At 37.2% G+C, this 22,663-nt stretch overlaps 1 protein-coding gene across 2 annotated transcripts in view; it reads right to left on the bottom strand.

The window, feature by feature from the left end:
- KIF13B (kinesin family member 13B) overlaps window positions 1–22,663 on the bottom strand; it is a 170,497-nt gene that overhangs the window by 53,382 nt on the left and 94,452 nt on the right. For both annotated transcript variants that reach the window (XM_074338346.1, XM_074338347.1), the window contains exons 19-31: window positions 21,167–21,313; window positions 19,774–19,923; window positions 19,356–19,484; window positions 13,918–14,088; window positions 12,602–12,765; window positions 12,125–12,257; window positions 7,533–7,679; window positions 6,922–6,951; window positions 5,423–5,522; window positions 4,744–4,870; window positions 3,925–3,980; window positions 2,095–2,219; window positions 642–818 (exon numbers count right to left, since the gene is read on the bottom strand). In XM_074338346.1, the coding sequence (XP_074194447.1) occupies window positions 642–818; window positions 2,095–2,219; window positions 3,925–3,980; window positions 4,744–4,870; window positions 5,423–5,522; window positions 6,922–6,951; window positions 7,533–7,679; window positions 12,125–12,257; window positions 12,602–12,765; window positions 13,918–14,088; window positions 19,356–19,484; window positions 19,774–19,923; window positions 21,167–21,313 (1,656 nt within the window). The remainder of the gene's footprint in view (window positions 1–641; window positions 819–2,094; window positions 2,220–3,924; window positions 3,981–4,743; window positions 4,871–5,422; window positions 5,523–6,921; window positions 6,952–7,532; window positions 7,680–12,124; window positions 12,258–12,601; window positions 12,766–13,917; window positions 14,089–19,355; window positions 19,485–19,773; window positions 19,924–21,166; window positions 21,314–22,663) is intronic.

Below are 22,663 nucleotides of genomic sequence, written 5' to 3'. Positions count from 1 at the left end.
CTGACTTCCTCGGTCTGAACTGTCTGTCTGTTCTCTTCCCTACAGTCTCCCAGCGCGTGATGACCACCTACACGACAGAACTATTACAACAGAGAAGAGTCACCTGTTTATACATCTACATAGACCAACAGACACTGGCTCTTTAAGGATGCAGACTATTTGTTATTCATCTTTTTACCCCAAAGCCTGACGGAGTACACTTGCCAAATTTATGAATCAGTGAATTCTCAGAGATGACTGAAAGGAAAGAAAGGTATGGAAAGCGAAGGGTAAGAAGCACAAATAGCTAACTGCAGTGAACCTTCTCATCGTGTAGGACCCAGATGAAAAGTCACAAACAAACACAGTGAACTTCGCCTTGACAGGGCCCTGGGGCACCCAAAAGAATGGCAGTCCTTTGTGAATATGCAGTAAGAAAGAGTTTGTGTAACAAGTGAACACTGTCTAGGAGGAAGCCAGGATGACATGTTCCAGGACCGAAACAAGTGCGGTTACAGCAAAGGAAGAGTCACCTGGAAACAAAAAGCTCAGTGCTCCCCAGAGCCTGTTGGGACAGAAGGACAGAGCAATCACTCCCTGGCCCTGCCCTCATGTCAGACCTGCAGTTCAAGTCACTTCTTCAACTAGGAGTAAGGACTCACCTGCCGACCGTGCACACTGACACAGATTCGTTTGCGTAAAACCAGCTGCATGTCGGCCGGATGGCTGAGCTGGACCGTCACCCGCACAATGAGGAACAGTCGCTCATCCGCAGGGGTGCCTTTACTGAGCTGAGGACAACTGTGTACTGCAGAGTCCCAAGAGGCTTCTGCTTTCACCTGCAGAGAAGACACAGAGAACATACTTCTCCTTTTCCTCCTGAAAACAAAAAGCCTCGCAAAGGAATATCTGGGCTTGGGTTGAAGTGGTACATGCCAGTCACAAATGCAGTTCGACCAGAACTACCAAGAGACTGTGGAATATGAGGCTGTGGCCTCAGGCACCCTGGTCTGGGAAGTACAGAGCAGAATGTTCCTGGCGGGCTGGCTTTTAAAGTTTTATTTTGAAAAATGCTCAAACATTAAAAAAAAAAAATTGTAACTTCAGTACAATGAACCTCTGTGTATCGTTCATCTAGATTCATCAACTGTTAACATTTGCTACCTTCCCTTATCCTATCTTTCTCACAACACACATATATATACAGTATTATTACTTTTTTGATATATATATTTTTTTACTGAATCACTTCAGAGTAAGTTACAGACGTATAACTATATCTCTAATGACTTCAGCAAGTATCTTCTAAAAGCAAGGACATCCTCTTATTTAACCATTGGACAACGATCATATTCAGGAAATTAAACATTAATACAATACTATTATGTAACATAGAGTCCATATTCAATTTTTTAATGATTCCGATCCAGATCACAAATTGCCTTTAGCTGTCATGTCCCTGTAGTCTACTCTAATCTGGAATGGTTCCCCAGCATCTCTGAATCACTCATGACATTGACGCTTTAAAGAAGGGCACAGGCCCTCTGTTTTACAGAGAACACCACAATTAGGTTTGTCGGATTGTTTCCTCACTGTTAGAGTCAGGATGTGCAACTTTGGCATACCCTTCAAAGCACCGTATCAGCTTTCCTTCCTTAAAATAGTTTATAATTTTTCCAATGTACTCAATATTTAAATAAGCCCCCATTGAATACCCATCACTCACATTCAAACATTATCAAGATTTGGCCACACTGGCTTCATCTATTCTTTTTTCCCTCTTAAGAAGTCTTTACTGAAGAATCCCAGAGCAAACCCCACGCATGGTTATCATGTGCCCTCTGCACCTTCCTCCCTAGAGCCTGGACCTCCACTGACCTAAACTATGAGCTTTTACCAGGAGAGGAAGGGAAATGCTGAAGGGATGTAATCTGATGGTCCACTCTTTCTGGAAGTGGTTCCATTCTTTCTGGAAGTCATGATAAAAGGTATTCACTCATCTTTCTTGAGAAATTAAGCACTGAAATGACAACCTTGCTAACTGTTTCAAAAGGCTCATGGGAAGGTTAAAGAAACTACTTTTCATCCAGTCCTCCTGAGCTATGCTTTATTTACCTCTCCATCGTAGTGTTTCACAATTTGCAGTTCAAAGAACTCGTCCTCTTCTTCCCCAGTGAGGGTAGCATCCCACCCACCAGCTTCCGGGTCATCAATATTATCCTGAGAGCTGAAATCATCCGCTAAAAGCAAAGACATTCCATTAAATATGGAGATCATTTTAAAGGATAATCCCTACCAGTTAATTTTCAATGTGCTTAGTATTAGATTCTTCTACGTCAAATTTCATTTACTTTGGCTCTAAAATCTTACGTGACAGAGATGATGACCATTCAACAGTTCATGGATCTTAGAGCTGGAAAGTGCCTCAAGAAATTATCTTATCCAATTTCCTACCTTTATGCTTTATTTTTACATGGAAAGCAACTGAAGCCAAGATACCCAAGAGGTTATTCAAGTCAGCCCACAAATATTAATGATAGGATTATAACCCAAATTCCCTATCTGGAGAAACAAGAATGAGATTCCAATTATCTGACAGTTAAGTTCAACACACGAATCAATTGGCTCCATGAGCTAGAAACTGGAGGGGTGTCCCATGGCGCTGTGGTTATTCAGTTCCAAGCCTGGCTCTTCCAACTACCTATCTATCATAAGCTTGTGAACAGGCATCAAAAGTATCTTTTCTGGTACATGGGGTTGGGTGGACCAAGAATGGGCAAAAGACTGAATAAGGTCCTTATCATATCTAGGAATATTCTTACTAACAGGTCTTCTTTAAGCTTATTCATTCCCACCTTCTTGCGTGAGCAGGCACACACACTCACACAGACACAGACACACACACACACCCTCACCTATCCAGGAACCCAACATAAGACTAGTTCAGAGTCATCTTCAGTCTCTAGAAGTCAAGAGAACAACAAAGGAGAGGTTGCAGTGGTAATATATTACAACCCCATCAGGTAGACAGACGGTGGCTAAATATTATTCCCTAACTCTGTGTATATATAAAAATCTTCCATGTGTCTCAATAAGCTAAGTGGTACAAGATGCGAAATACCTCAGGCATGACTCACTTCCAGCTATCCAGCTAGGTGGAAGAAAACCCCTGAAGACATCTAATCTTGCCCATTTAGAATAGTTACTTTTAATGTATAGTTCTTCTGCAGATGTTTTAGGAATTTAACTGCTGACTTTTAACTTATTTTTAGCTTGTTAATCTACCTTTTCATTTTTATTTTCCCTCCTCAGACAAAGTATACATAAAATGTAGCCACATCCAAAATATTTTACATGAGGGGGGATAAGTCAGAGAAAAAAAAATGACAAGTTATTTTAAAAATAGGCGATATAGGGATAAATGGCATAAGAACTCACAGAAAAAGTGAGAAATTTATTAAACAGTGCGAAGAAAACACCGGATAAAATAAAACATGCTACATAAGCAATCACTAGTTATTAGTCCTTTCCAGAGAGAGGTCTTTTCCTAAAATTAAGGAAGGAAATATTCTAACCACTATGCTGTACACCCGAAATATAAAATATTGAATGTCTAAATGGATTAATTAATGAACTATTTTAAGCACAGGAAACCATGACTACCATCCCAAACTGCTGAAAGAACAAAGCATACACGTAGCAGTACGGGTTGTAGAATGAAATATGAGAACACATCACGATGAAACATACCTATTACTGTTATAAAAATATTATTCTTACAGAAAATCCATTCTCTGTCAAGTATCAGAGTCCTCTGGCACACAAGGAATGGTTCCTACTCTTACGCTTACAGAACTGCCTAACCGCATACTTTGTCAGAATCCAGGGATCATCTGGACACTAATTTGTCAGAGGTAAACCTTCAGAAAGCACCTCCTAACTTACCATTTAAGTCAAGGAATATAACAGGAATGTGTGTTTCCATCCCAGGAACTGGGGTCCTAAAACATAATGAACAAATAGCATCTCAAATAAAGCGGACTGTCTCATCAGCACGTACTTCGTGACACAGCCTTAATACACATTCAGAACTATTACAGCTCAAGCCAATAATAGCTCTGCGATTGGATTTGCTATAATTTCACATCAGAGATGCCAGAAAGACTTGACTGTAAGTGCTGCTCCTTTTCACTGGTGCACTCATGTATAATTATCATATGCCCTGAAACTAGAACTCAGTCTTATAAGACACATATACCTGTTTATAAATGAAATCCCCTTGTTTAAAGTTACTTTCTTATAAAATTATATACCTAAGGGCCTCGTATGGCTTAATTCACTATTTTTAATTTCTATAAAGTGGCACAGAACATTTGCTGACAATATAGTTTTAGCCAGCACCAAAACCTAAAACTCCTGGAGATGCAATTTTATGATGACCGAATAGTCTTTTAAGGGAATGACCCAAGTAATTAACATATTAACTATTTTTTTAAATGTTAAGTGCACTGGTACTAAATATTGATTTAGATTCTCAGAAATCTTAATTGCTTGAGCCAATAACAATATTATTTAATAAAACAGTTTTAGGTCATAGTTATTCTGACTCATGAAAATAATTTAACACTTCCTCTAATTCAAACAACTTTTTCCCCACATGCTATAACGAGTCTTCCTTTCATTAAAGCACAGGCAAAATTCCTACAGAAAGCAGTCTGTTTAATGAGCATTTAGAACTTCAGAAGACACACGGCAACTTCATACCATTCTGCAGGGGCCCCTGGAATCCCACTGCCGGCCGAGGGGACCATGACCGCGTTCCTTTCCTCCGTGAGAGTCAACCTCATCTCCAGGAGTTGAGCCTCACGGTCAGCATCATCCTCTGTCTTATCTAGAATATCAGAAATAAGGGACAAAGATTGATATCCCCCTCGCTATTTACACTTTTTGTCCTTTGTAATGGTAGGATTTGCCCATATTTCAGTTATCGGTTGATGAGAGTTCACTAGAAACTTACTACTTCCCGATTAGTGATAAAAAAAATTTCACAAAGAAAAAGTAACTATAAGCTAGAGGGGTTGGTGCACTGTTTACAGCGAGCCCATCCTTGGTTCATAGAAGAGCACATGAATGATTTCTTCCAGAGTCAGAGGATTCAAGGGCTTTTGGACAAGAAATGTTAGCATCTTACCTTAAGTTATTTTTGAGGGACAATATTTACTTTGTGTATTCTCTTTCTTTGTTGGGGGCTGGGAGGGCAAAGACATCAATTACAACTAGATAAATGTTCTTTTGAAAGGATATGACACAAATAAGAAACACTCCTATGCTCTTGCCATCCACATTATTGATGTGTTCATCTACTTCTAATTTATGTGGCTGCAAATGGGAATTAATTATGCACCGACGAGGGGGAAAGGAAATATTCAACTTGCTTTCCTACCATGTTTACTGACAAGTTTTTGCAATTGTTGATCTAAGTACTCCTGACGTTTTGTTAACGCATTTAGCCATTTTCTACGTAGTCTCTCTAAATCCCGATCCTGGAAGAAGACAAGGGAAATGACAGTCAGTATAATGCCAAGATAAACCGTGCTCTATCTTTGAAACCGTGCTCTATCTTACTTTAATCTGGTTCGAAAACGCAAAGTATTATATACCACTAATGTCTTCATTACCACCATGAGTTGACTCCAACCATTATGCAGGACAGAAACTCTCAGAAATTAAAGCATTACCGTTCTAGACTACTACTGTTTCTGAAAGGATGGTGTCTGATACCCAGAATCAGTTTTATTCCTATTGGCTCAGAACGCCAAGAGCTGGTAACTAAGATCTTCTAGGAGGTCTCTTTGCTGAATAAAAATCACAAATACTACTCAATCATCTTCAAAGTCTTCCCTTAAAGCCATCATAAGAATTCTTTGAATTCTTCACTACATCCTTCAACCTGTTTCACTAGTCTCTGCAAACAGCATGTAAATGCTTCTCTCCCTTGTTTTGGTGGTGGGGGGCATCACAAAGATGAACAACTCTTCCAGTCAACACCTGACTGTGCACCAGTCTTACCTCATTTCCTTTTGTAATCGAGTTACAAGACTGGGTAGCTCAGTGGAATGCTGCGGAAATGGTGCGTATCTGGATTTCTCTAAGGCACTTAACCAAATAGCTCATGACATTCTTGCGGACAAGATGGAGAAATGTGCAATGAATCTACTTGAATGAAATCAGAAACGACTGAAATAGCACATCCAAGGAACGGTGATTAATGAAATAATGTCAGCTTAAAAGAAGTCTGTATTGCTGTGCCATAGGACGTTATATTTAACCCTCTCCGATACAATATTTTTATCAGTGACTTATAGGAAGGCAGACATTTTTATCAAATTAGAATGATGCAAAACCAGGAGAGTGACTACACTGGATGACGTAATCAGGATCCAAAGAGCTCTGAGAGTCCTAACAAGACTAACAAGATAAACCTTAACAGACATAAACAAAATCTTGCAGATTAGGAAGAAGGGTGGGGTGGGGTGGGGGGACAAAACCTGTGTGACTCCATGAAATGGGGAAGAAAGACCTGGCTTCAAATAAGGAAAATACCTAGGGGGTGTGGCTTGACTGACACTCAGTAGGAGACAACTCTTATAAGGAAAGGAGTGGGTGATTCCACTCAAGGACAGAAAAAGCAGGGAGCCTGGACGGGGAGGAGCTCCAGGTTTGGAAAAGGACAACAGTCACAAATGATTTCCTACACTAAACAGATGTTACTTTTACAGTCTATGAAACACTCATTGTTCCCTACTCTATTTTAATTTGAGAAAAAGCAATATTTGAATCAAAATTGTATAAGTATTAAGTAACAGTATAGCAAGACTCACGAACAGGTAATTTAGTAGTTTAATCAAGCTTATTTGATGAGGCTAACAGGTGTTTCATTACCTGGTAGCTGTCCATGTCTTCCTCTTCCTCCTACAAGACAAAATACATTATGCAGAACCGAAACAATACCCATGAATCCGGCTACGCTAAACAATCTGAGTTTCTTCCCATACTTTATATTTTCTCCCACCTAGCTCACCCTCTCTTGGTTTTATAGTTTTCAGAAAGTTGGAGTAAAAACCTTGAGCTTCTCATAGGAAAGTGAAGAACACTCATTTGACCTTTTCGGGGAACGAGTACAATACTTTCCCTGCTGGGTTTATAGTCCCACTCCCCAGGGGAAATCAAACACCTGCTGGCAAATAGTCTTTACAAGCCAGCAGGGGGTTTCTGCAGAGGGGTGGGTGATGGAGGTTAATCATGAACAGGCACTGAGGAGTTTCTGGAGACTGAGATGTTTTAACCCTCAGTCTTCCATGTACCAGGGCAAAACCAACAGTTTGGTGCAGTGATTCTATGCAAATGCACTACAATTAAAAAAAAAAAAAAAAAAGACATCAATGGGAAACAAAAGAAATACTGAAAGAACTGTTAGTGGAAGGCCGTTTTCTGACAGGTTCCAGCGTCTGGTTGGGTCTTTCAGCAAGAACCTAGCAGGCACAGAGACTTACATGGAAGGCGTCATGGGTCTTGGGGGATCTGAGCGCTCTAACTTTCACACATCCAATGCCAACAGACAGTATACATTCTTCCATCAGTGGTAAAGTCCCAGATTCCTGCACCGACTTCACTTCCACTTGGACTCGCCGGGACTGCCCCTATATCACAGACAATTTTAAGAGTTTTTAAAAATCAGTTTGATTCACAAAAATTTGGTTTAGAGAGACCCCTACAGGCTGATGCTGGGAAAAGCGTTTAACTTGGAGACACTGTATTTTAAATGGTAAGTGGTAAACTACAAATTGAAAAACTAATAAGGAAAAATTACCATTGAAGGACGTAGAAAGAGACAGAATACATGATTTACGTATTTTTTCAATAAAAATAAACATCAAAGGAAAACATTCTAACAAAAGAAACGCAAATAGGTAGACAATAAAAAATGGTCAACTTACTAATAATCAAATAAATACAAATTAAAATAAGCATTTATTTTCACTTACTAAGCTAGCAATTACCTTTTAAAAAGGAAATTTCCAATATTGCCCAAAGTTTATGAAACAGGCAATTACATACACTGTTGGTAGGAATATAAACTGGTAAAGCTCTCTGCAGAGCAAGTTGCCTTAAGAAATATAAGTTTCCCTTGCAATTCAACTTTCTAGGATTCTTGTCTAAGTAAATAATCATATATGTACATAAAGAATCTTAAAGCAATATAAAGAATAAAAAACTAGTTACAAATTATATGTATAATACTGTAACTGCTTATGGTATATATAATAAAATATTACATAGTCATTAAAATATGGCTGTAGAAAAATATACATAATATTTTAAGTTAAATAGACTTTTTTATGTTAACTATACAAATGTTAACTATACTTTTTTAAAAAAGAGATTTCCAAACCCAGCATATATAGTATGATCTACTTTTACAAAATAAGCAATCAGAGTAGAAATAATTACTACTATCCTGGATTCACTGCTCTAATCACAAAATAAAATAATTTTAAATCAAGCTGCAAAATGAAGACTCAACCAGAGAGAACCTATTCCTTCTTAGGCACATTTTCAGGATAATTACTGTGTGACTTTGTATATTTAGAATTAAATCTATTTTTCAAAATTCCCAGTTTTCCCAAATTACTGACTTCAAAGCTGGTTTATATAAAATCTAGAAACATAAAACAGAATTTGAATATACAATTTCAAGTCTATTACTATTCTCCTCTGCCATCAGATTTTGAATCCCAAGAGCTTGGCATTATCAGAAAAATCAATTAGGCAATGATTGATCCCCATCAAGCTAGATTTGAAAAGATGAGCTACAGGTGTCTTTTAATATTTTCCAAGCACTATCTATGCATCAGATGTTTTGTGGAACAAGTACCTAAGAAAACATTTTAATTGTCTAAAATAGTTCAGTCACTTTTAGCTAGCTACCTTTTGTTTATTTACTTAGGACAGAAAGTAGCGTATTTTAAATGTATGAAATACATACACTCTGGGGAGGATTCAAGATAAGAAGAAGGAAAAAAGGAGGGAAAAGATCCAAGAATGGTTTAACGTCCCATAGAAAAATGCCTTGAATAGTGTACTTAAACCATTATATTGAACGTTCTTTAGCTGCTGATACTTGACCTTTTTTTAACTACAAAACCAGAAATTTCATATGGTTAATTAACCTAATCAGTTTTTCCTCTGTCACTTTTCCTGTTCAAGAACAACAGGTTCCAAGTTTGAAAGACACTGAATTCAATGAACCTACCATTTTAGGCCCTCTATGCTTCTCTAACCTCTCCTGTTACTGCGTTCCAGCTCTTCCTACACGTTACTTTCTATCTAAATTTACCTAACTCCAAGTATCTTTATTCTTTAGTCTTGCCATTTCGGTGTGAAAACCTTTTCTAGCCTTTGTGTGATTCTTATCAGCATCCAGGTGAAGATGCACATCCTTCAAAAAAGCCTTTCCTGATAAACTCAATATATTTTTTTTTGCATGACTGCATTTATTTTAAATTTTTATTAAGTTTTCAATTAATTGATATACAGTATTATATTAGTTTCAGGTGTACTGCATAGTGATTAGACATTCATATAACTTACGAAGTAATCACCCCGATAAATCTAGTACCCATCTGACACTATACATAATTATTATATTATTGACTATATTCCCTATGCTGTACTTTACATCCCCGTAACTATCTGTAACGACCACTTTGAACTTCTTAATCCCTTCCCTTTTTCACCTATCCCCCTAAACCCCCGCCCATCTGGCAACCATCAAAATGTTCTCTGTATGAGTTTGTTTGTTTTATTTTCTCTTTTAGATTCCACATATAAGTGAAATCATACGGTATTTGTCTTTCTCTGTCTTTCTTATTTCACTTAGTGTAAATACCCTCTAGGTCCACCCATGTTGCAGATGACAAGATGTCATTCTTTCTTATGGATGAGTAATATCGCATTGTATAAATGTAGTACTTCTTTATCCATTCATCTATGGATGGTCACGTAGGTTGCTTCCATATCTTGGCTATTGTGAATAATGTTGCAATGAACATACGGATGCATATTTCTTTTCAAAGTAGTGTTTTGCGTTTCTTCAGATAAATACCCAGAAGTAGAAATACTGAAACCCAATTTGTAGTAAAGGTTGTCAGAAGTATGATAAATACTTAAATATTTGATTCACACTAAATCAAAGAAAATTAACTGGTCTTACCTTCCAGGAGATGAATTTCTAAGGGATCCAAAGAAGATATACATAGTTTTAAAGGATGTTCAGAAAAAGATTCTTCACACACTTAAGAATCCTATTCTATGTGTATATCTCATGCTATAATTTAAACTAATTTCCTTTTGCTTTTAGTTCCTTGACCATGCATGAATGAATTTGCTAAAATTCATTTGCTGGGGTCAGAGAATAAGCGCTTATCACCTTCCTCCTACTAAAACATTCAGGAACTTAAATATTTCAGCAAACTTTATTTTTCCTTTCATCTTTTCACATATTTTGCTTTGAATGATTTCAACATTCATTTTCTAGAGCTATTCTAATATTTTACTATTATTCTGAAGTATGGAAACTATCATAGGATGCAATATTCCACTAAAGTAGAGCCAAAAAAAGTATTTCCATGTCTACCATGTAAATTCTATTAAGATATTCTCTCTCCTCTTTAGTTGGCAGCACAGACACTCCAGATTACAATCTGCCTGGGGTTAAGTGACAATTCTCACATATTTCCCTGCTGTATTGATTTCTGGAAGGTATTCATATCCACCTAGCTGAATTTATTTAACACCTCCTGTGGTATCATAAAAAGATATTTCGTCTTTGTCTTCAATTCCTGGCAGAGAGCTCCTAAAACTCTTGGAATTTCCTGAGTGATAAAAGTTATAGGCACATCTATAATGATGTGACTTTTAACTTGGCGACTCTTGGCAGGCCCTCAGACAGCTTCAGGAGGGGCTGGTCATCAGAAAGACCAAGCCTTGATTAGAACTGGAACGTTCAGCCCCACCCCACAGAGAGAGAGGGGGGCTGGAGACTGAGTATCGCCATTGGCCAATGCTGTCATCAGTCATGCCTACGTAATGGAGCATCCACAAAAACCTACGAACAATGGGTCTTAGAGAGCTTCCTGCTTGGTGAACATCTCCAAGTGCTGGGAGGGTGGCGTACCAGAGAGGACACGGGAGCTCCTCGTCCCTCCTCCCCATACCGTGCCCCATGCATCTCTTCCATTTGGCTGTTCCTGAGTTGTACCCTTTATGATAAACTGGTACCAGTAAGTAAAAGGCTTTCCTGAGTTTTGTGAGTCATTCTAGCAAATTATTGAACCTGAGGAGGAGAGCTGTGGGAACCCCCGACTTTGCAGCCAAGTCAGATAGAAGTGGGTAACCTGGGAATCCAATACTTGGAAGTCTCATCTGCAGAGATGGCACTCATAGGACACCCAGATGGTGTCTGCAGAGAATCGGAGAATTGGTTGGCATCAGGAAGAAAAAACCCTTCTCATCTCCTACATACCAAGCTCCTGTACTTCATGTGCAGTATCTCCAATCCTCACACTAATCCATAGAAGCTGGTACAATCATCACCTGCAATTTCTACCTGAGAAAGGTTCTGAGAGGTTACCGGGCCTGCACACAGATGTACAACTAGGCCACAGGGGAGCCAGAGCTGAACCCCAGCATGTCAGACTCTGGAGGCTTGTTCTTTCTACCACGTCACATTGCTTCTCCTTGTCTTTATAAATATTCTAATGCTGCTTGATATGTTTGTTTTATTTCGTACAATTCAATTCTAAGTTGTTCTTTAACATTTATCTTTTTCTTACTTACTACTAACCTACTAACTACAAACCTACTAACAAAAGCTAGTTTAAAAATATTATAAATAGAAATAGTTTTGAAAATGAAGGAAAACACACATGAAGTCGGGAGATGATTTTAACACAGGAAATGGACTTGGCCAATCTAGATTTCATTATCACTGACATTTCTGCTAAAAGGAACCCAACATTACACTTTATGGTGCCAAAGAATTTAATGTTAACATTCAAAATGCCAACATTCACAATTTTATTACCTGCCGGAGTTGGAAGATTCCTCCTGTTGGTACATCCTTTGCAGAAATTACTTCTACAGGGCAGTATTCACCATTCTCGTTCTGTTCCAAGATCTGAACCCAGAATTCCATTTTCCTGGTGACTTCACTCCATCTAGGAAATAGTTGAAATTCTTGGAAAATCATACATTTCTATTTAAATACAAGCAGCCTAGGCTCCTACACGAGAATTAACAATGATAATGACCTCCAAACAGAATAACTCAACAGAATGATCTATAGTTCAATCGGTAATATACACGTACATATTAGTAACTACAATTAAAAGCAAAGTTAAACAAACTTAATAGCAGAACAAGAAATGAGTCCTTTTTTTTTTATTCAAGAAGGTCTAATTACAAATCTATTTCAAAGTAGTTATTTAAAAATCTAAACATTGTAATCACATGTACAGAAGCAAAAACTGTAAATGGAATCAGATGGATATTTAAAGTTCACCTGTCCCGAAGACTGCGTGTTTTTGCTTGGATAATCCCCAAATCCCATAGGGCTGGGTTCTTCCTAGGATCAGGATCGGTCATCTTATGGCCATATATTTCAATTGCTAACGCCCCTTCCGAAAGGTGCTCTATAAAGTCTTCAGTGATGTTAACAGAAAACTCCTAAAAGAAAATAATTACAGAAGAGGAAATACTTTCTGGTAACCTTGTGAATACTTACACCCAACATCACATACTTACTGCATCATGGAGAGGAGAAATAAAAAATAATGTTTTAGTTATAGAACAGAACTGTTATACTACACCCATAATGAAAACTCAGGTGGCCCAAGGGTCTTTCCTTTAAAAATAACTGTAACTCTGACTTTTAAAAAATGTTTCACCTTGGAAATCTATTGTGAAAAACCAGCATTGTATTCTATTGTGTTAGCAATATTTTGAAAGCTATTTTTAAAAGTATAAATAATTATATTATGAATTACAACAATGATCTAGTATGTGCTGATATAAAAGTTATTACATGCAATAAGGTAGCAGAGTGTTTCTCAGTTTTTAGGAAGCTATCTCCAAAACAGAGAAAGGAAATAAATAACGATCATCAGTGCAAAAAAAAAAAAGTCACCTAATTTTTAAAAATTCTCCCAATCTGTCCATCTTTACAAGATAAATATAAGAAAGTACTTTGCAATAATTAGGATAAAGCTCTAAAACTGTGCCACAGTGGAAGACTGAATCTAAAAATCTGACGGTCCAGGCTCTGCTAGTCACTAGACCTGGGCAAACTGCCCTCTCAGAACTGGCTTCTTCTGCGGGTAGAAAGCACTCTCATCAAATACAACTGAGGTCCAGATCAAATGAAAGACGAACATAAAGTGCTTAGCAGAGCATTAGGTGCTCAATAGAGTCAGTTCTTGTCTTTCTTCTATCTTCACTATTTCGAAAGCATTAGTTTCTTTTTAGATGACAATTTCTTCAGTAATCTAATACAAAATATGATTCCTTTTGGAGAAGAGTATACATACATATGTATGCATGTGTGCGCACGCTCACAAGTTAACTTCTTATTGTGGAGGAATTAAATGCATTGACCTTGTAGTTTTTCCCCCCAGCTTTCCTGAGCTATAACGGACATATAACATTGTGTTAAGTTAAGCGTATTCAATGTATTGGCAACACTTTTTACAGCTCCACTCTAAGAAACTCTGATCCAAGACATATATTGGTACCAAATTATTCAACAAAATAAGGTTCATTTCATTGTTTTGTTTTTACCTGAATAACTAAGTGTTGACCAAGTCTGGAAAACAAACTTACATTGCAATGATCAAAGACAACCATGCATTGGGGTTCCTTGCTGACAGGGGAGGACGAGGTATCCACTTCAGGTGCAACAGCTACTGGCTCCTGTTGATCCCAGAAGTTGTATTTGCAGAATACAAAATGGCACAGATGTTGTGGCAATCCAGTGGCTTGGAGTATTTTAACCTGAAGGAAAAGAAAGGCTCTGTTTGTTTTTAACTAAGAAAGTTCCAAGAAACACTTGAGCCAGAGATATGGACTCCAGTCCTGACTGTATCACTAACTGTTGACTGACCAAATCCCATTCACCCTGGGGTTGTATTCCTGCCTCTGTGAAATAGTGACAACCACTGTCATATTTAGCAAGCGGGTAACAACAACCTTGCCTATAAAGGTGGGTGTTTTAAAGCATTTACAGTCTGATGAAGAACATTTATATTCTAGGGTCTTATATCATGATCGTCATCATATTATAATAATAATAATCAACTCCGAGAAAGAAAGTTCTCAAACATCAACACCATTCAACAATACAAATTTGGCTAACTAGTAGGTTGGTGCAAAAATAATTGCGGCTTTTGCAATTATTTTTAACCTTTTAAACCTCAATTACTTCTGCACCAACCTAATCTGAATACGTCATAAGAACACAAGATTATTTAGAATGATGAATGAAGAACAAAATCAGTGTATGTGCCAACAAGCAATAAATATTCAGGAAAGGGCAAAAAACATTTCTGTAATACTTTAAAGTATAAAAAGAAACAAGATTCCCAAGTAGAATGTTACATGCTACTAGAGCATTGTTTGAAAAACTTTATCATGGAATCATCAGAAATCTATACTTTGAAGACCTGGAGGGGTAAAGAAGGAGATTAAAGATGGTGAACGTCTTTAATGCAGATTTAGGGAGGACAGGTGGATCAAGGGAAATGTGCCCTGGACTGCAGGAGTGTAGAGGTTTGTGAAAACAATGTGCAATTAGAAATATGTATCTAATCAGATCCAACAACACCAGAAGAAATGCCCATATTAGATTTTAAAGCCGCCAAATACTCTGAATATTTCTTTTGGCAGGTAGCACCAGGTTAATTTTTAAGCTGGAGTTGTTGTGATGTTATAATATTCTAAAATTCCTCCAAGTATGAAAGAAATTAAATTCTAAAATTAATTAAGCTAAAATCTGATTTTACAATTGATTAGGCCGAATTTCATATGACTGAGCATTGATCATTTATTTATTCTTTACCTGGTCACTTCCTGTGTTGTATAACACACTATTCCTTCAGTAAATAAATTTAACAAAAATAGATTTGACTATGTGGCAGAAGTTGGTGTAATTCAGCAACCACGAACATAATAGTCTTAACACTTCAGAAAGCCGTAACAAGGACAAAGAAAATCTCACAAAGCAAATGACTTTCTTTTCTTCTCTACCAGGTCGATAATGGGTAAGTGATGAATGGGAACTCCTATTATCACTCATTTTTTCCTGTGATGGCAACAAGAGTTGCCATCTAGGTAGAAACATCTAGACCTCAATTCCCTGACAGGCTATGAAAGATGTACTAACACATTTTATTCATTCAAACCAAATACAGTCTGATCAGTTTTCAGCAATTAAGTTTTCTTTAAATTTTAAAAATTATCACTTTTTCGTTAAAGTGTTAAAAATGCTTATTATATTCTTTAAGGTGAAGCAAGTGGTATTTGGGAAGACTACAAGATTTTGGAGTACTTAGATCTAAATAAAAATCTCTGCCACTTATTAGCTTCTATTTTTTGAGCAAATTACTTAAAATCTTAGTTTTCTTAAGCTTAGTTTTTCTCCTTGTGAAATAGGATAGCTACCTAATGATACTGGTGTGATGACTGACCATGCCAATGAAATGGAATGAACGAAAACACTGCCAAGCTTTGAGTGGATAGATGTTCATACATCCGTCTTTGTGATTGAATTCTATTTGAAAGCCATTTTTTTTGTCTTAGAAATCAGTCTCAGTTTTAAGGTTGAAATAAATAAGAAAGCAAAAGTTCATAGGCTGAACTCTCCCCAACAGGCAACTTCTCAGGAATGTGACTTCCCAGGAATGAAGAATATCAGGAATGAGGAACATCTTGATATCTAGAACATAGGTTTGGGGTTTTGTTTTGTTTTGTTTTTTCATTTTTGCAGACAGAAACCAAAAACCACCACAAGGTGTCAGAATATCACAGACTTTAACTTGCCACTGCTCACTGCCCAGGAATATCAGAAGGCATTCATGTTGTTTGGAATTTTAAAATACACTAAAATTGTACTCAATGTAATTGAAAATATCTATGTTAGTATGTGCATACTTTTTTTCACCACAGAAAAATAAATCCAGACTTCTTTTATACGCCGGCGATATTTAACACCCATGACACCTTAAGTGTCCTTAGACTGGTTTCTTTTTTTTCCCTACCAATATTTTGTTTACTGTCGTATAGTTTATTTTTCTTCCTCCTTTTACACAAAAGGCTATCACACGCTCAATATATGGTCTTTAAAAACCATTTTCCACTGTAGGGAGTCAGGTTCCTTGGAGAAATGACTGATTTCAGGTCTAGGACCGGACAGGAAATACACAGCATGAGACCAGAATACTCATCCTGTAGAAAGCACGAAAGCTAGCTCAGTCTATGAGGGTTAGCGTTGTGTCAATAGGACTCAAGAGCCAACTGAAGAGGCCCCCACAGACCAAAGATGGGATCATTTAAGCTTTAATATGGGTAATAAATACAGTGGATTAAAACACATCAACTATGTTTAAATCCAAGAGTTCATAATGGTATTAAAACTACAACAACAAAAAGTCATTGGTCATTTTTGGATATTAGTGGGAAAACCAATTCATTATTTTGAAAATTAGTAAATAACAGGAGAGAATGGAGCATTTACCTGCCTTTCCTGTACAAACTGTATCTCTGAATAGCAAAATAGTTGATAATGGAAGATTCTTTCTATAGAAGGATTCCGACTAATAAATGAAGGAATGATGGAATTATGTTATCATTCTTCTCTAATGCCTAATGAAATATCTAGGTAATAATCACCAATGATTTCTAACATCCCCAAAAGAGATCCAGACACAATGTGCCTTCTGATGGAACATACTGCCACCTATAAAGTATCCTTGCTATTCTCCATCCCTCATACGTCGCCTTTATGTTACCCACTTACCAACACATCTTAACACATTAAATAGTACCAATCGGCAAAATCCAGACTGAGAAAAAAGGCAACAACCCAGTTTCTACAGAAAGTAAATTATAGGGTAAGAGAGAACGAGAGAGAGAGAGAGAGAGAGAGAGAGAGAGAGAGAGAGACAGGGAGTGAGAACATGCACAAGTGCCAGAGCCTAAAGATTAAAATAGACTTTGAGATAAACAACTAAGACAATCAAACAAACTGACTAGATAGTTCATATTAAGAAAGTATTAATTTTTAACTATGATATTATGGTTATATTGATTCTTGTAGGTATACTTATTTTGGAGATACAAAACTATTTATAGATGAAATATGATGTCTGTGTTACTTCAAAATAATCCAAGGGAAAGGGACAGCATAGAAGCAGCTTGGGTGTATGAAAGAAACAAGACTGACCATGAATTGATAAATGTTGAAGGAGGGCAAATGGGGATCAATAATACTGTTCTCACCACTTTTTATATATGTTTGACATCATCCATTTCAAAAATCTTAAGATATTTTAACTACATTTTTTAATAAACAAAGCTATGTTGGGGCGGCCGGATGGCTTAGTTGGTTAGAGCATGAGCTCTGAACAACAGGGTTACCGGTTCGATTCCCACATAGGCCAGTGAGCTATGCCCTCCACAACTAGATTGAAGACAAGGAGCTGCCACTGAGCTGCCAGAGGGGCGGCCGGATGGCTCAGTTGGTTAGAGTGAGAGCTCTCAACACCAAGGTTGATGGTTCAATTCCCGCATGGGATCCTGCAACTAAAGATTGAAAACAGCGACTGGACGTGGAGCTGAGCTGCGCCCTCCACAACTAGATTGAAGGACAACTTGGGCCCTAGAGAAACACACTGTTCCTCAATATTCCCTGATAAAATTTATTTAAAAAAAAAGCTTTGCAACCCAGGATATACTACTTCTTTTCAGTGATAAAGACAAACTTCCCAAATGAGAGAGTGTCCTTCTATGTTACTTTACTCATGGTAAACTTTCACACAGTTGATCTTTTCATTAGTCCATCACCTTTCAAATGGGCCATTATGGAGTCAAGCCTATGTCTCCATCTCTGATAATCCTATAACCTCAAAGGAAATGTTCTGAAATTAAATACAATACAATAAAGATTAGCCTTTGAGTGAATTAAGAATTCCCGCCCTCTGACGTTCTCTGTGTCTTTCCCCCGGCTCCCATCCCCAGAGACCTCCTACAACTTCCAGCTTCGCACTGCCCAATTCAAGTTGATTTTTGCTCAAATAAACTCTTAAAAATTAAAAAAAAAGGATTTTCCCCTTTATACTGAAATAACTGACTTAAACATCTGAGGCCATCTTAATATATACAAAGGCCTACAGAAAATAGCCCAACTTTTGACAGCTTTATTTCCCCATACCTTGCAGTTAATTCCTAACTTACTCTTTTCAATATCAACTTCAATTCTAGAATTATTTGCTGAGACACAGGCCTGGACCTAGGATAGATCATGAAATAAGAGTAAAGTTTAGGATTCCCTCACCTGAGCTTTTAATGGCCTCCTCCTCACTCCTATACTATTCCTATGACCCTTGCTAGTTTCTCTTCCTCAAAAACCTTTTTAACTGGTTCTTCAACCAATGGCATACTGGCTCACTCGAGTGTGTACAGAAATGTATGAGGGGTTTTTTTTCAATGTCATGAGTGACAGAGGTGGCACTACCCATGCCGATTGAGCAAAAGTCCAAGAATGCAATGACCTACCTAAAATCTACCTACAAATACCTGTGAAAACACCACAGCACCTTATGGAGCAAACACGTTCTCCTTCAAGTCCACGCTGAGTGACTTTTCCAGAAATTTTCCTCAGATCTTCCTATCTGAATTAATTAATGACCTCTCCTCTGTGTCCCAGAACATGGCTTGTCTACCTCTCTCAGAGCATGTGGGTCACACAGTATTCGAGCCTTCTGCTCACGTGTGTGTCCCCCTTTTACACACACATGAACTACACAGGCTGCTCCTTAAGAAGTTCAGATAAACACAAATCCATATAATTTTGGAGTGGAATGGCCCAGAGGAAGGGAATGGAAGTACCAGGCTAACCGGTACGTCAGGATATATGATGAAATAGTAAATACTAAAGATTCAGAGACAGCTATTTTCAAAATTAGAAAAATAATTTATCGTCTAAATACCCATAATCCTTAAAATGAGCCCCATTTCCACGACTTCTAAATGAAACCGGGACTTACCATGCATGTAAGTTTGTTCTCATGGGACTCCTTGTCAAAGGAGGTATCTGCGGCATCGTCTCCTCCGGCAATCCTCTCCACAATGTCACCACTGATTCTCATCACCTCCACATGCAGCCGGCCAGCCACCTGCACCAAGGAGGGGAATGACAGACACTTATTCCAGATTTTGTTCTTTCTTCTACTTTAGAGTCAAGTAGTTAGGTTAATGGTATACAAGAACCTAGAAGCCTAGATTCTAACAGTAAGTTCCCCTCAAATGCTTGCAATAATCATCATGAAGCAGCATGAAAACATAGGTATTAATAACACACATAAATACCACTTGTTACTGATAAAACTCAACAATATAGTATCAACACCCTACTGTTTCTTGAACCGTTCTCTGTAGGATAGAAGGCATGGAGAGAAAACTAACCTCTCCTTTCTGGTTGACAATTGGAACAGCATACTGTAACTTCACATCATAGAAGAGGGACTCGAGGAAGACATTAGCCACCCCAATGAGGCTGTGGTTTTCCTGCTCGTCATAGAATGGATCAGCACGCTTGAAGTAAGACCGTATTACCTTTAAGGAGAGTCAGAACACACAACTTCAGAAAACCGCTTAAAATAAATGAATCCAACCTACCACTTTTTGATGTACTCTAATAAGGTCACTAAACCTAGCTGAAGTGAGCACTGTATTACACACACACACACACACACACACACACACGCACACGCGTACACACACATGCCTACTCTCTCTCCCCCTCTCTCTCATTCCTATTTAAAATGGTGGTCAGCATCCTTCACCTGTGAGAGAACAATCCAATTAACATGTCATTACTTTTATTATTTCTTCTTGTTTATGTGCAAATCTTGCCATGAAACAGAGAAAACAGATATAGACTAGAAATAGAAGAGTGCACAAAAGTAGTTTTCATTTTTCACTCATATCTATTCCACATGTTTCTACCAAATCATTAGATACGCAGCTGCTAATGAGAGGTGACCCTCTCACAGGAGAATGGTTTGCTTTGTTGTATTTATTGTTAATGTGGTTTTACTTCTACATTGAAATAGGGCAGGGATAGAGAAGAGACTAAAAAATAAAAAAAACCTAAGAAAAAATGTCATCTAACTGTAAGAAGTCATTTTTATTGATGGCATTCTGGAAAAATAATTTTTACAAAACAAGAGGCTAAGGAAGTAAACCACTATATGCCAAAACAGGACCAGCAGTACGGAAAATATGTAAAAATATATGTAATACATATTTCTATTTTAAATATATACAAGTACACAGCTGATCTAAATGAGAAAACCTGCAACTTCAGGAAAAAGAATCAGAGTACAGGTCTATGGCACCTACCTAAGGATCAAAACACCTTCAAAATATATTCCTAATAGTATAAATATTCAGATACCACTGATGTTCAATTCAAAAACGGATACTGTAGGTTTATTATTTGCAAGATTAAATGTGTTGTGAAATAGAAGCGAGATAATAAGGTGTGGTCTCTGTCCTAAATAAATTCACAGTCCAGTACAGGAGAGAGAAACGTGTTACACCAACAGGAGTAAGAATGGGATATAAAAAAATTCAACTAGAAATCCAGATAATACAAAATGAGGAAAAGAAAAAAACAAGATACGAGAATAATGGGGTTATTAAAATTCTTGATTAGCTAAACAACTTAGAGGATTAAAATAAATATTCTAGAAACATTTTGCAAAAATGGATAATTTTTCCCTTAAATGGGTAGACTCATTCCTGCTTGGTTCCTTCAATGAGTACCAGTTAAGTAATTTTTTAAATAACTTACGGGGGTATCTTCTTCGCACTCCTTCCACTCCTGATAAAGGTCTCTCATATCCAACAACCTGTTTTCCAGTTTTTCCAAAGACCAAATCTGCTTTCCTTTTCCTTTTCTTCTCACCTGGATTGCAGGTTCACTAAGAAGAGAGCCTCGCTGCAAAGACAGTAAGAGTAACTATGTGAAACACAAAAATATCCATCATAGAAGTCAACCTTAAACATTCTATACCCACCAGTCATCAACCAAATGTCATCAACCAAAACTGAAACTATCACTCTTTATTTTGTGAATTGCAAAGCTTCCCAGAAATCTTACAAGTGTAAGATAATGTCTTTATATCCAGATGCAATCAAAATTTAAATATAAATTTAAATTTTCGTTGAAGTTGGATATAAATTTAAGTTTAAAAAACAAAAGACAAGACCATGTGTCATCGGAAGTCAAAAATGTTTTATTCGGGCCATCATATGTCCAGGGAATATCAGTGGGTACACAGAGAGTCTTGAGTATTAAATGGTAGGGGAAGCTCTGCTGGAATGGGTGGTTAATAAACTATCTTTCACTTTCTAAAAGTTTGAATTAAAAATTTTTTTTGAATGGGTAGCATCTTTACGTGGTATAAAAAAACAAAATGTTTAAAAGAATAAACTGAAAAGTATCCCATTTACCCATTCGGAGGCAAGAAATGATACCAATTTCCAAATGTGCATAGTTTGAATTTATAAATAAAACAGTATGAAACTAAACAGAGTTGATGGTTGCACATTGTGAATATACTAAATGCCACTGAATTGTCACTTTAAAATGGTTAATTTCACCTCAACATAAAAATAGCATTCCTTAAAGTTTTTCCAGCTTAAAAAAAACTGTCTTTAATGTAGAAAAAAATGTTTAAATTTTTTAAAACAACAAAATAGAAAATAAATATGCCCCTGCGTATCTCCCCCACAGAGGAGTTATCTAATCAATTTATCTATCAGTTATCTAATCAATTTAGATTCACTGGATAAATTTATCAACTATTCTAACATGTCTACTCAGAATTTGGGAGAACTGTGAAATACACCAATGTTGCTTTAACGTCTTACCTAGAACCAGTTCCAAAGAAACAGAATTTATATAATGAGTTCTGAAGGTTAAAAATGACCATTCTTTCACATACTGTAAAGGCCCTTCTATCTTATATTCAGCCAGCTAGGGAAATATGAAAACCTCATTAGTGATCTGTGGGTAGTGGCTTTTCAAAGGAACAATGCCAGAAATGGGACTAAACAGCAATGAACAATCCTCTGTAGCATCCTGAGTGGCCCTCCTGCAAACACCTACAACAGGGACTGGAAAAAAGAAAAAGAAGACATTTCTGCCTCTTAGCAAAAATCACTAGCTAGAGGTGAGTACAAGACCAGGAGTAAGGACCAGACTAAACAACAGCGTTCACAGCATGGACAAGACATTAAGTTTAAAAAAAAAAAAAAAAGTTTTGGTGGATAAAAGCTTGCAAGA

Source organism: Rhinolophus sinicus, linkage group LG07 (assembly GCF_036562045.2).
Source record: "Rhinolophus sinicus isolate RSC01 linkage group LG07, ASM3656204v1, whole genome shotgun sequence".
Taxonomy (NCBI): Eukaryota; Metazoa; Chordata; class Mammalia; order Chiroptera; family Rhinolophidae; genus Rhinolophus; species Rhinolophus sinicus.
This window is presented reverse-complemented; position numbering and strand designations above follow the sequence as displayed.